This window comes from Morone saxatilis, unplaced genomic scaffold, assembly GCF_004916995.1.
Source record: "Morone saxatilis isolate NCDOM2014 unplaced genomic scaffold, NCSU_SB_2.0 Contig15, whole genome shotgun sequence".
Lineage (NCBI taxonomy): Eukaryota > Metazoa > Chordata > Actinopteri > Moronidae > Morone > Morone saxatilis.
This window is the reverse complement of record NW_023339707.1, coordinates 21,702,763-21,714,924: the sequence shown is the minus strand read 5'-3', so window position 1 is coordinate 21,714,924 and position 12,162 is coordinate 21,702,763. Positions and strand designations below refer to the sequence as shown.

The window sequence follows — 12,162 nt, the reverse complement described above, 5'->3', positions numbered from 1 at the left end:
TGAAGATGGCTGTAATGGGTATTGGTGTGTGTGTGTGTGTGTGTGTGTGTGTGTATTTTTGTGTGTGTCAGTGGGGTAGAAGACAAATGGCCAAATTCACTCATCACATCAGCTGCCCCTGTGGGAGTACCGACAGCAGGATAACAGAGCGGAGGAGCGAGGCTCTGGTTTCTGCCTCTTTCCTCCTTCCTCCTCCTTCCCCTCAATCCCTCCGGCCTTCTTACCCTCCCTCCCTTCCCTCCATCCTCTATGTGCCCCTCTCACACTCTCCCAACTGCCCTCATTCCCCTCTCCTCTTCTCAGATCCATAGACAGGCTCTTATCTCAATGGAAGAGGAAGTGGATGGGAGGAGGCCTCTGGCCACTTTGACCCAATTAGTTAGGCTAATTAAGAGGGTCTGTGGCCTGTGGGTCAGAGCTCAAACACACCAAGAGAGAAGGAGACCTATGACACTACTTGTTATAGGAATATGGTAGGGCGCAATAATCTAGTGGAAGATGCATCAACATTCTTTCACTCAAGAATTCATAGTGCAGAAAGTTTTTAAAAAAGAAACATTCTGACTGTGAGCGTCATCATTGAATGTCTTTTTATTGCTCTCCAGTCTTTACTGTCAGGATTGGCGAAGAAAACAGTCACAGCTACAGTAAATGAATTGCAGCAATAAATGTCATCCACGTTACAGCTGTTTGGCATGGCCACATTTGCATGCAGATGTCCATGCATTGAGTGTTTGGTGGTTCCACCATGATCCAGATGTCGGAACCAGCTCTGGCACTCAAATCAGCTCCTTCAAAGCCCCTGAAAAATATGAAGGACATTCTCTGACAAACCCAAGGGGATTAACCTTCACTGTGAGGCCCCGCTGCTTGCACATGACATCACTCACTGTGGCGTCCAGCCAGCTCCCGTTGACTTGCAACACATTTTATGTTGCAAGAAAAACAGTGCAAAAATATTTGAGCAACGGTACCAAGCAGCGGTGTCCAATAAAAGAATGTTGTTAAACCAGGCTTGTGAAACACTCAGTGGAATATTTCTCCCTATTGTGCATTATGGACAGTGCATTTAAGTTGGCCTGCACGGCTAAGCTTTGAGTTCTCAAAAAAGAAGCCAAAAAGTTTTTACTTTGATTGTCCCTATCCTCCCCTTGCAATGGCTACATTGTACCAAGTAGGCTGAAGGGTACTCTGTCAACACACTGAAACATGAATCCATTCATTAGACAACCTCACGGACTTCCTTGTGTTCTCCCAAACCACTTTACCTATTTCTGACTCTACTGGAGCCCTTTTGTGTGGACCGGTGATGTCTGCCTCACCTGTCATACAAACAGGACATTTCTTTGTCTGACCTATTTGTTTATTGGTTGCTTATCTCCCTATAGCTCCTGGGGCAAGACAACACAAACACAACTTAGAGGAAGGGCGGAGTATCCTTCAAAAAACTCTTCAGCACCCCATTATCCTTTTCATCCCCAAAGAGAGGACACAAACAGGAAAAAAGGATCATCCCACGTCAAGGAACCAACGTAGCCAAAAACAGTTCAGTGGAGTGGAACACTGACGCCTGATCCAGACCTGGTGCTGTCAACAGGAGCAGAAAGGAAATGCTCTGATGGCTGCAAGAGTGCTTATAGACGCAGCAAACCTCAGCTAAGAATTAAACAACAACATCTCCAGCTTCTTAACGTCTCCAAGTCACAGATAAATTGCATAATTAACAATCATAAAGTTATAAAATTTGTTGAATGTCTTCCAACCAAATATCAGGAGAATAAAAAAAATGTAGATCTGTAATAATTCTTACCTTCAGTATCAAACTCGATGGTGTGACAATCTGATTGGCTGAGGCCCCATGGACAGTAGAAGACAGATCCTCCCTGTGTAACGTTAACCTGCCTTGTGTTGGCCTTTGGAGCTCCTATCACAACACTCACACTGCAAATGAGAGACAGAGAGAGACAACTTGCTGTAAATCCAATGTTACAAGTCAACCAAACCACAGGATCCTTATAAACCTGAATTTCTTTAGCAAACCGTCGCTAAAGGTTTGTAGCTCTTAGCCTGGCCTTAATTAGAAATTGCATTCCAGACCTCCCACCAGACAGCTTTTAACATGATGCAGTATGCACATTTTACCGCTCAGCGAGCTGTATTCTGACTCAGAAGCAAAACATTTTAACAGGTTGCAGCACTGCTTTACATAATCCCATACAACCAGGGAAAACTGCTGCTATGACATGTGCACATGTGATGCTCACAGGCACATTCACTCCACTCGTGCAGTCAGACACACAAGGAGAAACACTCACACGGTCACACATGTATCCCTGTGGGGCAGATTCAATAGGAAAACAAGAAAGCAGACAGGCTAAGTGGAGTCACACTCTTGTTTCTTCAGCTGTGACACTAAACTTCCATGTCCTTAGAGCTACACTGTACAACTACAGGAAGGGCAGCCGACCACTTCAACTGAAGAAAGAATCTGTGTGGTTACAGGTGAGCACTGGAATAATAACACAATGGAAAGACTTCAGAGATAAAAGAGAAGACGAAAAGGCAGAGAGTGATGATACCTTAATGAAGAAAAAACGGTTTGGGGCATGATAAAGTCTGAATAATATCTCAGTAGATGATGTGACTTAAGTGGATGGCTTAGCCATTACCTCATTCTAGACCCCCTTGACCCGACAAGCATCACAGGCATTGATGTGGGTAAAGGAGGCATGGGACCATTGAGACCAGACGGTGTCTAGGGGGCTCCAAAACAGGAAGAGCACACCCTTTCCTGACCCAGATCTTCCAGTAGTGCATGAACGTTTACATTTTGGCTAAACTTAGCATCCTGCCCCCAAGGGTAACTACTCAGCAGGGTCCAGAGGAAGATGGGGAGCCAGCATGAGTCAAAAAGCTTTTAAACCGTGCAATATTCCAGGGCCTTGTGATCCATGATAATTAATCCCACTGAACCTATCTATTACCTCATGTTAAAACGAAGAAAGTTTTGGGATGGCGTGTGGAAAAAATCTAACAGAAGTGGGCCAGGGTGTGTTGGTGGTCAGTACAAAGCCTTAAAATCATTTTAGCATCTATGGTTTTGAAAACACACAACTGTGGGAGAACAAAGAGGAGGCCACAGAGCAGAAGTTATGAGTTTAATATCTCACCGTTACTGTGGTCTTAATACCTCAAAAGGGATACAGTACAATGCCAATTGCAAATGTGGAGCAGAAACTCCTGGTTTGTGTTGGAAGAGAGAAAAAGAAACAAACCAGTCCAACTTGGAAAGCAGAGAAACTGTTTCTGACCGCATATGCAGACGCAGGAATATCCCAGTAGAGCAGCAGGGCTCCACCTGTACAATAATCTAAATCACAGAGAGGCTTCCTGGTCCGGGATTCTCACGATGAGACAGCTGAGGATCTCCCTCTCTCTGACTCATATGCAAGCAGTCAGTAAATATTTAACACTAGCAGAACACACTCTGTTAATCTGTTCTGAAGTGCAGTGCAACCACCTGCGAGCAGACATAACAAAAGATTAACTGTAAGAATGATTACCTGTGTTGAAAGATAAGGCTGTAAAAGTTTCGGAACAGACCGAGCAGAACAGAGATCCGCTGATGTTTCTACGGCAGGAAGGAGTGTAAGCACATGTATGCAGTACACAGCACCACTGGAGGAAAATGTACACACTAATGAGGCCAAGGAAATTGGAAGTCTCAGCACCTTTTGTTGAATCAGATCTGAATTGAATCCAGCCATATATTGCCGTGGCAGCTTTTCAAAGGGAAAAAATACAGGAAATAACAAAACGAGCAGCTCATGCTTTAATCAGCAAGTTGGCAGCTGAAGCGAGTTTTCACTACCTTACACAGATACATGCAGATGTGCAGACACACACACACAAAAACACAGATTGATAGCAATCTGAAAGTGCTGTAAATTAGAAAGAATTAGCATTTAATGGGTCTTTATCTGGAGAAGATCAGTCTAGTTCTAAACTGCCATCTCCCCCACCCTACACCTTATCTGCTAGCTGTGTGCTGAAAAGGTAGAGCTTTTGTATCATTAGCATTTAATGAAGCTCTAACTGCAGTCAGCTGAGTGCTGCATTACAAATTCCTTTGTAAAACTAGGTGGAGTGTATGACTGGCTCTTGGGGTGGGTATGCAAATATAAGTAATCGGTCGGGAGCCAGCAATCCTCAGCTGTTCAGTTGAAGGACAGACTCATCGGGTTGCGTCCAAGCCACTGTGGCTAAAGTGGGTCTAGACAAAGAACTGTTCACAGAGGGATTAAAAGCAGCACTATCACAGGTTTGATAGGGATCACAGCAGGCATGGCTCAGGATACATCTGAAAAGCCATGACCAGTCTTTAGTGATGGTCACTGAAATGTTTTGGCTACTAGAGAATTAAACCAATCTTCACTTGCTCATTTGTCAGTTTCATGTTGCTATGGACAAATAGCGAATCCATTTCACAAGAGAGACTTAAGCAATGTCCTAGTGGGGGAGTAAGCAGATGAAAAGCATTAGTCAACCCCACCAGCTGCCATACAGCAGCCACTAATGACCTTCACCACCCAGCTGACAATTACGCATTAATTAAACTACTGTAAGTGATTTGGGCTGCAAGTGAGGAATGCGTAAACAACGGCTTCACTGTAAGAGAGAACTGGGTTTGTCTCATTTGAAACTCAAGCAATCAGAGGACGTCCTACAAAAAAATCTCTCGCCACACCATAATTGCCCAACTGTGACCACTATTTTATGTGGGGTTGAGAAATTAGGGGTGATGCAGAGTGCTGGAACTTGCTGATGTGACACTATTGTGCATAGCCATTGCTAATAAGTCTATGATGAGGTTACAGAAGGAGGTTGTCACAGGGCAAATTCCCCTGTTACCCCCCACCCCTTTAGCCCAAACATTTTCCCTCCATTCCACATTTAATTGTCTTCCACCCAGCTGCAGAGCTGATGTCACTTGAACACTATTACAACCGCTTTAAGATAGAAAAAGGAGAGAAAAAACACAATCACATTTGTTAAGCTTGCCAGTGCCGGCTGCAGTCACCATCTGCAGTCATAAACACGGCTCAACGAACGCTATGGCACTGACGCAAAGAGAACGGGTGGGGTGGGAGGACTGGCCTTCAAACTCAGCAACACCTAAGTAAAAATGTACAGTGACCCATTGAGTTTACACCAGGCTATCAACACATGCTTAAACACTGGAGTGGTTCCATATCAGTAAAGGAACTTCAGGCAGTGACCTGATTTGAGCCAGAGGCAGCACTTGACCTTCACTGTGCTCGCTCCCGCAGTGCAGGAATGGAGCATGCTAAAATACAACAAAAATCTTTACCCCTTCGACTCTGGAGAATCACTTTACCGACATAATTAAACAGATCAATGAGAGTGGAAATACAGAGCTTGACAGTCAGTTCACATGTTAAGTGAATTAATAAATTATTGTATGATGTCATCCTACAGCAATACTCTATTTTTAAAGCATACGTGGGCAATTAAAGTGAGATCAGCTTAATGACAGAAAAGGAAAGCAGAAGTAGTGTGTGATGACTTATTCTAGACCACATGGAGCCATACGAATAGTGTTGCGTCCTCTCAGAGCCAAGGCCAGACAGAAGCTGTTTGAGTCCTTCCCTCTGCCATATGGACGATCGTCTACTCACACACCACATACACACATGTTCTCAGAGCTGGTGTCCAGGAGCCTGAAGATGATGAGAGTAGCAGTTCCTGCTGAGATGGCGTGTGCTGACTACAGAGAGTCTACTGTGCTGTGCTGAAGCCACATTTTTTGTTAAAGGTCAGATGGTACTGTAGTCGGAGAACCAGATAAAAGATCAGGATGTTGCTCTACAGGCCTGCAGCAAGTACAGTCTTTCATAACAATGAAATAGATTTCCATATCCTAGGATGAACTTGAAAAGGAGCAATTGAGATCTGAAACCGCACCAACCAGCGCTGATCAGATAAACAGTCCAGTCTGTCGAGGATCTGAGCCCGGTATCACCACAAAACCATTTCCTTGGTATCCTCAAAAGGATAATAGTGTTGGGCAACAGGTGGTCTGCAAATTACAAGTGCTGCTAGCCAAGGCAGCCCAACAATGTTGTTTATTGTCACACAGGAGAAACGTGTGGACATCCAAAGGCATTTTGAATTCATAGTTTAGACTTGATGATTTTACGCTGCTCTGCAGCTGGATAGGAGTTACTAGCCTGCTAACTGCATCAGCAAGTTGACACCAAGTTGATTTAGCAATTGTTGGTTTTACTTCCGACCTTTCAGCAAGCAGCAATCATTCTGTGACTGTATTATACCATCCTTATGGTGCTTTTACAGTTAATGTGTGCAAACCAGCAGCTGTTAAAATAAGCATTTCACAAGTGGCAAGTGAGAAATTTGACACATCCTGCTACTTGAAAAAAACATCATAATCAATGTATTCAAGTTTATGCATGTTCTCATAGCAAACTGTTGCCCACCCCCAACCCCAAATATAACCCCTCCCTCCCCTTTCACAGTCCAACTGCCCTAAAATGTTCCTGCAGGGAGTTTAACTGTTGGTGGTTCACACCTCTCCACAATGCCCACGTCAGGGGGTCCAGTCCTCTCACCTCAGGATAGAGAGGCTGTTGTATGAAACGTGGTGATGGGGGGGATGACGGGGGGTGAAGCAGCTGTTGAAACACTTTGTCTGTGCACCCCCAACCCCAGCCGCACCCACACATGCATACATACAAACGCACGCACACATCCAGAGACAGTAACGGCCAGAGGTTATATCTCATTTTCATCTCAAATATGAGTTCTTATGCTAATTTGAATTTCAGCCAGTAGAAATTAATAGCACACAAGCGGACGATGGCGTCATTCGCTTTTTGCTAAAGAAAAAATAGCTTTTATCAAGTTAGCAAGATGTGAGTCATTTAGTGACCTGGGGTTAAAACAAACCAGACCTGCTGGCAGTGAGAGATTAGATCTAGCAAAGTGTGAGTCAGGACGACCCTGACCAATGGTTAACTCCATTCCAAAGGAGACATGACGTCCTCGGGGCATTCCCGACCCAATACAGCAGACGTGACAGCAGGGTCCATGGGCCCTTTAAACCTATCGTCACCATCCACACCGACATCTTTTTCCAGTGAAACACACACAGGCTCATTATTTAAAGCCCCTTTTACCAACAGACCAGTTAAAGCTAGACAGGCACTTTATGTTTGAGACAGACTGCAGAGTAGACATGCTAAGTATATCCCAACTGACCTTTACAGCAATAGACAATAATGTTCCCAGCCTCCTGGCCTGATTAACATAGGTGCCTACAAACTTTGACAATAGAAAATTAAAACAGCTATTCAGAAGGCCAATAAATTAAGAAAGAAATGAGTCATAGGGAAAACTCCTCCAATGGAAAACAGTAAACATTTTCTGCCGGCAGACAAAGGGCCCCATTGTCTGCACTCAACGACAAGAACCTGGATGAAGAAAAACCTGGCAGCCCAAATATACAAGCTGTACTCCTACAGCTCAAACACTTACTGGTTTGATTTAGAAACAAGTCCATAGAAAAGGACACCAATGAAAACAATAACAGAAATAAGACTGATCCTATATGGAGAGGGACCTCGGTGTAGACAGAGAAAACATTGCTGCTTTAGTGGCCAAAAGAGACCCCGGTCCAATGTCAATATTAGTTAAACTCTAACCCTGTTTGAGAAGGTAAACTGCAGGAGAGTGACCTACATGGACCGGCTGACCTCGGCTGTGTGCTCGTCATGGTCAAACCATCCATGAGCTAATGCACATCGCCGACACGTCACTGAAACACATGCATGGACTGGAACATATTACTATCTCCATCAGAGGCTCCTCCATCATTAAACATAGCTTTTTAATGGCACTATAATCCCATCTGGTGCTGTTGGAAAAAGCCCAAAAAGGTGTTCAAAATTAATGTTTCTTTAAACTTCCAACATCAATTCACTTGAGGACAGGCACCAGGAGCTGTCTCGTACTTTCATACACTCCAGGACAGGTCTGTTATTATTTACAGCCCCTGACCTTTGACTTCTTCTATCTCAGTATGATCCACTCCCTTATCCCTGCCAGGCACCAGAGAAAGTTAAAGTGTTTGAGGAGAGAGTGAGCTCTTAGATGTCCGACCCATGATGTAGAGGAGTGGCGTGGGTGGGGATTGGCAACCATGTGAAGAGTCCATCTTCACTCAACATGAAATAACATACACACACATATCCTCTTGGCCTTCCTGTGTGTATCTGACAAGAGCAGTCACACACAGTTCACAGACTCTATCCTCAGGCGTTCTTCCATGGTGGGCTGTCAGCCAGTGTCCAAACTTAATTTTATTACGCCAGGCCGAAGGGCATGACAGCCCCGCATAATATAAGCTCGTTGTCAAGGATGAGCGTCAAAGTAGGAGAAAGTAAGCCTTTGTGTTTATAGGCCTGACAGGGGCAATTATGGAGAATGGGAGAACTAACTTCCTCCCTTGTCTCTGCAACTATAGTACATCTGCCATCAGTCTAATTCTCACTAGTGCACTGCTGTAGTCTAACTAGTGGAGAAGTTCTTTAAAAGCAGCAACAATCTGACTCATAAAGTTGGAGCCAGGCTAACAGCAGCTTATCCTTACAAGAAGAAACTCCCTGTGCAACCCTCAACTGACCTCACCCTGGGATTCCAGCTCCCCCTCTACCAATGTCTCCAAAGTGTGGGTGATGAAGATGTGATGTCAAAAAGAAGAGATAACAGAAACTTATTCCATGACTCTACTGATGTTTTGATGTGTCGACTTCTAAGAAACTGCGAATGGAAAGTGGCAGATACATGTGGTTTGTCGATAAAGCAGTGACTCATGGTCTTAAATCTGTTCTCTTGTACTGTGTTTTGTTTGACATTTGACTTTTGAATACATATCATCCACAGGAAAATTACAGGGCACTGTCTTGTAGGAAGCTACACTTAAACGTTATTCCTGCCCTGCACATACAACCCATTGTCTCATCTCCTCCTCCATAAGGATGGCGTCTCTCAACTGTAGAAAAGTTCAGATTAAGTCATCAGTAAAATGACGTCCACTCTGTCTCACACTTAATGAGACGAGGAGAGAGGCTAGACAGTGGGGGGAAGGTCTAGGGGATGGATGAATTAAAAAGCCCTGCAGAATGACATCAGCATAGGAGGAAGTAAGGAGGGGAATGTTGGAGGGAGAAGAGGGGTCCATGCTTCACATCCTAAATCATACCGCTCTCCTGAAGCCCTTGCTTCCCAGGCAGAGAAATGAAGACCAATAGCAGCAAGCTTTTAAAGAGACAGCAAGGGCCAAGGAAAGAGGGGGAAATCTCCCCATGTCTGAGTGTCTGCCGTCCAGGCAAGTGGGGAGGAGAAACACGGAAACTAGAGCTGCTGCTGGCGGCCCACTCGGCACAAAGCCCTTTCTCAAATCCCAGCATGCTGGCTGGTTGAACAGTGGGCCGAGACACCGCTGGTGCTCAGCAGACACAGACTCAGCCAGGAAGTCTGAGTGAAACCTTGACTGCGGCTGCATAACCTTTTGTTAATGATTATTACGATTACAGGGTTGGGTCCAAGGCTCACCAAAATGTACAGAATGGGTAGAAACCCAAATGCAGGTCTGTCAGCAGCAAAATTAACCCATGCATTGCTTTTTGCTCCATCCCAGTTGATATAAGGGCTACATGCTCCTAAGACAGTCAGGATGTACCACACTATTATTTTCTCCTCATACTAGTGGGGAATTAGACCTGACCACAGGAATGTATGCATGAGTTTAAGACCCTCAAAATGACTAATGCCAAAATCTCTTAAGGAAGAATGCTGAGACAATCACAGCCTGCTGGGTGTCACAGGGATCACATCCCCACTGAGCCAGGAAGCATCTCAATAAGCATCAGCATTTTGGGCCAGTAAGATGTGATTGCTAAAGGTTACAGCTAACAGGCTTTGTGTAGCGTTTAAAGGGTTAGGGTAGATTAAAAGGTCAGAATAAATATCATTTTAAGGGTAATAAGATTAGGGTGACTTTTGGTCTTTGTTTGGGTTCACTCTTTTTTTATGATGAAATAGCCACTCTTTTAGATTAGCATTATTTTGGTTTTGATACAGGATTAATTTCCAACACAAGTCCAGTTTCCTAAATATATTCAATTACAGTGAGTTGTGTGCACACTGAGGGCGTCTGCGCTGTGCGTAAAGCATGCGCCCAGAGATCACAGTATATACACAAAACTCAGATCTAATGTCAGAGCCAAAACAACATTCAAAAAACGAATTCCGTATTTCCTATTTGGATACTTGCCCTGTAACTTTAACATGGGAGCTGTAAATGTTCTGAAGTTTGGCAAAAACCTGCGATATGGATATAGTCCATGGAAAGTTTGCACGCAACATATTTGTGTACATCTGGGTTTTGTGAAGTACCCAGAAAAATTATAAACAAATGTTTCAGACTCTGTACCGGATCTTGTAGCTGAAACGCACCATCTTCTGTTTTGACTATAAAACAATTAAAAAAAAGACATTATTTCTGTCAAAAAAAAAAACTCACCTGGAAGAATCAGCCAAATAAAAGTCAACAGCGTATCCGAAGTAGCTTCCATTCGGTCCGCTGTACACAGCTGGGTTCTCCACGTCCAAGTTGAACGCCTCGCAGATAGGCTGAGAAAAAGTGAGTAATAGCCCGATGATACAAAGGAGTGAGCGTGCGAAAAGCGCTACCATCCCCGGCGTCTTTACGCGAAAACGTTCCAAGCCCATTTTTCAGAATAAATTAATCCACTAAAGTTAGTCTTAAACAGCAAAACTGTCCCAGTTCTGGCGCTTTCCAAGTCCGCAAATCAAGCTTGAAAACAGCGGTGGAATATGGCTAAAACTGCATCCCTGTAACTCTAAACGGCCAGTATCTCATTAATGCTCCGTCAGCTCCTCTCAGCGTCCTCACTCCTCTCTCTGCCTCTCTCCGGGCCCACGCCTTCTCTGCTCACCTACTCATGATACATGAAGCAGGGAGTTCCCACACCCGTGACAAGGTTTGGAAGAGGAGGAGCCTGTGATTCCCTTAAAAATCTTGAAGGGGGGCTCTTCTCATCCACTATCTTTGAGTATATGTTTACCAATGCGGTATTTGGCACTTTGGCACTTTTGAGTTCAGAGGCTTTCTTATCAGTCACACCAAGATTATTGGCCAAAAGAACAATGGTTCAAAAATCCTCCTTTCGATTATCCTTATTTCTTATCTCACAGTTATCTTGAGCTTTTGAGACTGAAGTTACCGTCAGGAATAGGTGATAGGAAGGTCAATGAAACTTTACATTTCCAACCAATGTATGATGCTATCTTGTGGAACTTTATCTCTTCAGGTTTTCGCTGATAAGTCAGGAATTCAAACTGTAATGAAGCACTGTGTTTTTTTCTCCCTTGAGAGCAAGGCGGATTCACCCCAACTTATTCAATAATAATACTGTAGTTCTGTATTCATAGTTTTGATATTTTAAATATAAACTGCCACCTTTCCACTGGTCAAATAAACTTTCCAAATGTACAACTCTTATAATAAAGCAAATACCCTAACTCCACACTACAACCTTGCAACTAAATGTGTGATCCATATGTATTTCTACCTAATTACAGCGTTGATCTGATTTTGGGCATGTCCTCTAATGCTCTTTGGGGGGTGTGGGAAGATTTCCTATTCCTGCCTCTAAGTCACACGAGACCGAGGAAAGTGGTTAGGCTGTGAAAAGCAACTACTTACTGAAATCAGACCTTTAATAAACCTATCCTGGGCGGCTGGAATTAGTAACTGTTGGTTTAGCTGATTCACTTGAAGCCTCAGGGATTGAACACAGGGGCCAAATTTGGCTGTGTGGCAGTAGCAACATGAACTCTCTGTCAAGTGCTGCTCGTATTTATAACTGGTCTGAAGCGCCCCGAAACATGGAGCGAAGTTTGACTGTAGTCTGATGGGAGTAATCCAGAGTGTCTTGGGGGGGCAGTTCGCAGCTGTTGGGGGCACTTGATGGTTCAAAGCCCTAATCCTGGAGGGGTCTCATTCTCTCACTCTGTTTTTAGGTCCACAGGATGATA

The 12,162-nt window shown here is 44.1% G+C and overlaps 1 protein-coding gene across 1 annotated transcript in view; it reads right to left on the bottom strand.

Annotated features, from left to right (window-relative positions):
- itga5 (integrin, alpha 5 (fibronectin receptor, alpha polypeptide)) overlaps positions 1-11,049 on the bottom strand; it is a 33,909-nt gene extending 22,860 nt beyond the window's left edge. Inside the window, exons 1-2 of the mRNA XM_035656142.1 lie at positions 10,625-11,049; positions 1,811-1,941 (exon numbers count right to left, since the gene is read on the bottom strand). Coding sequence (XP_035512035.1) covers positions 1,811-1,941; positions 10,625-10,833 — 340 coding nt within the window. The 5' untranslated portion in view covers positions 10,834-11,049. The remainder of the gene's footprint in view (positions 1-1,810; positions 1,942-10,624) is intronic.
- Between the last annotated feature and the right edge of the window lie 1,113 nt (positions 11,050-12,162).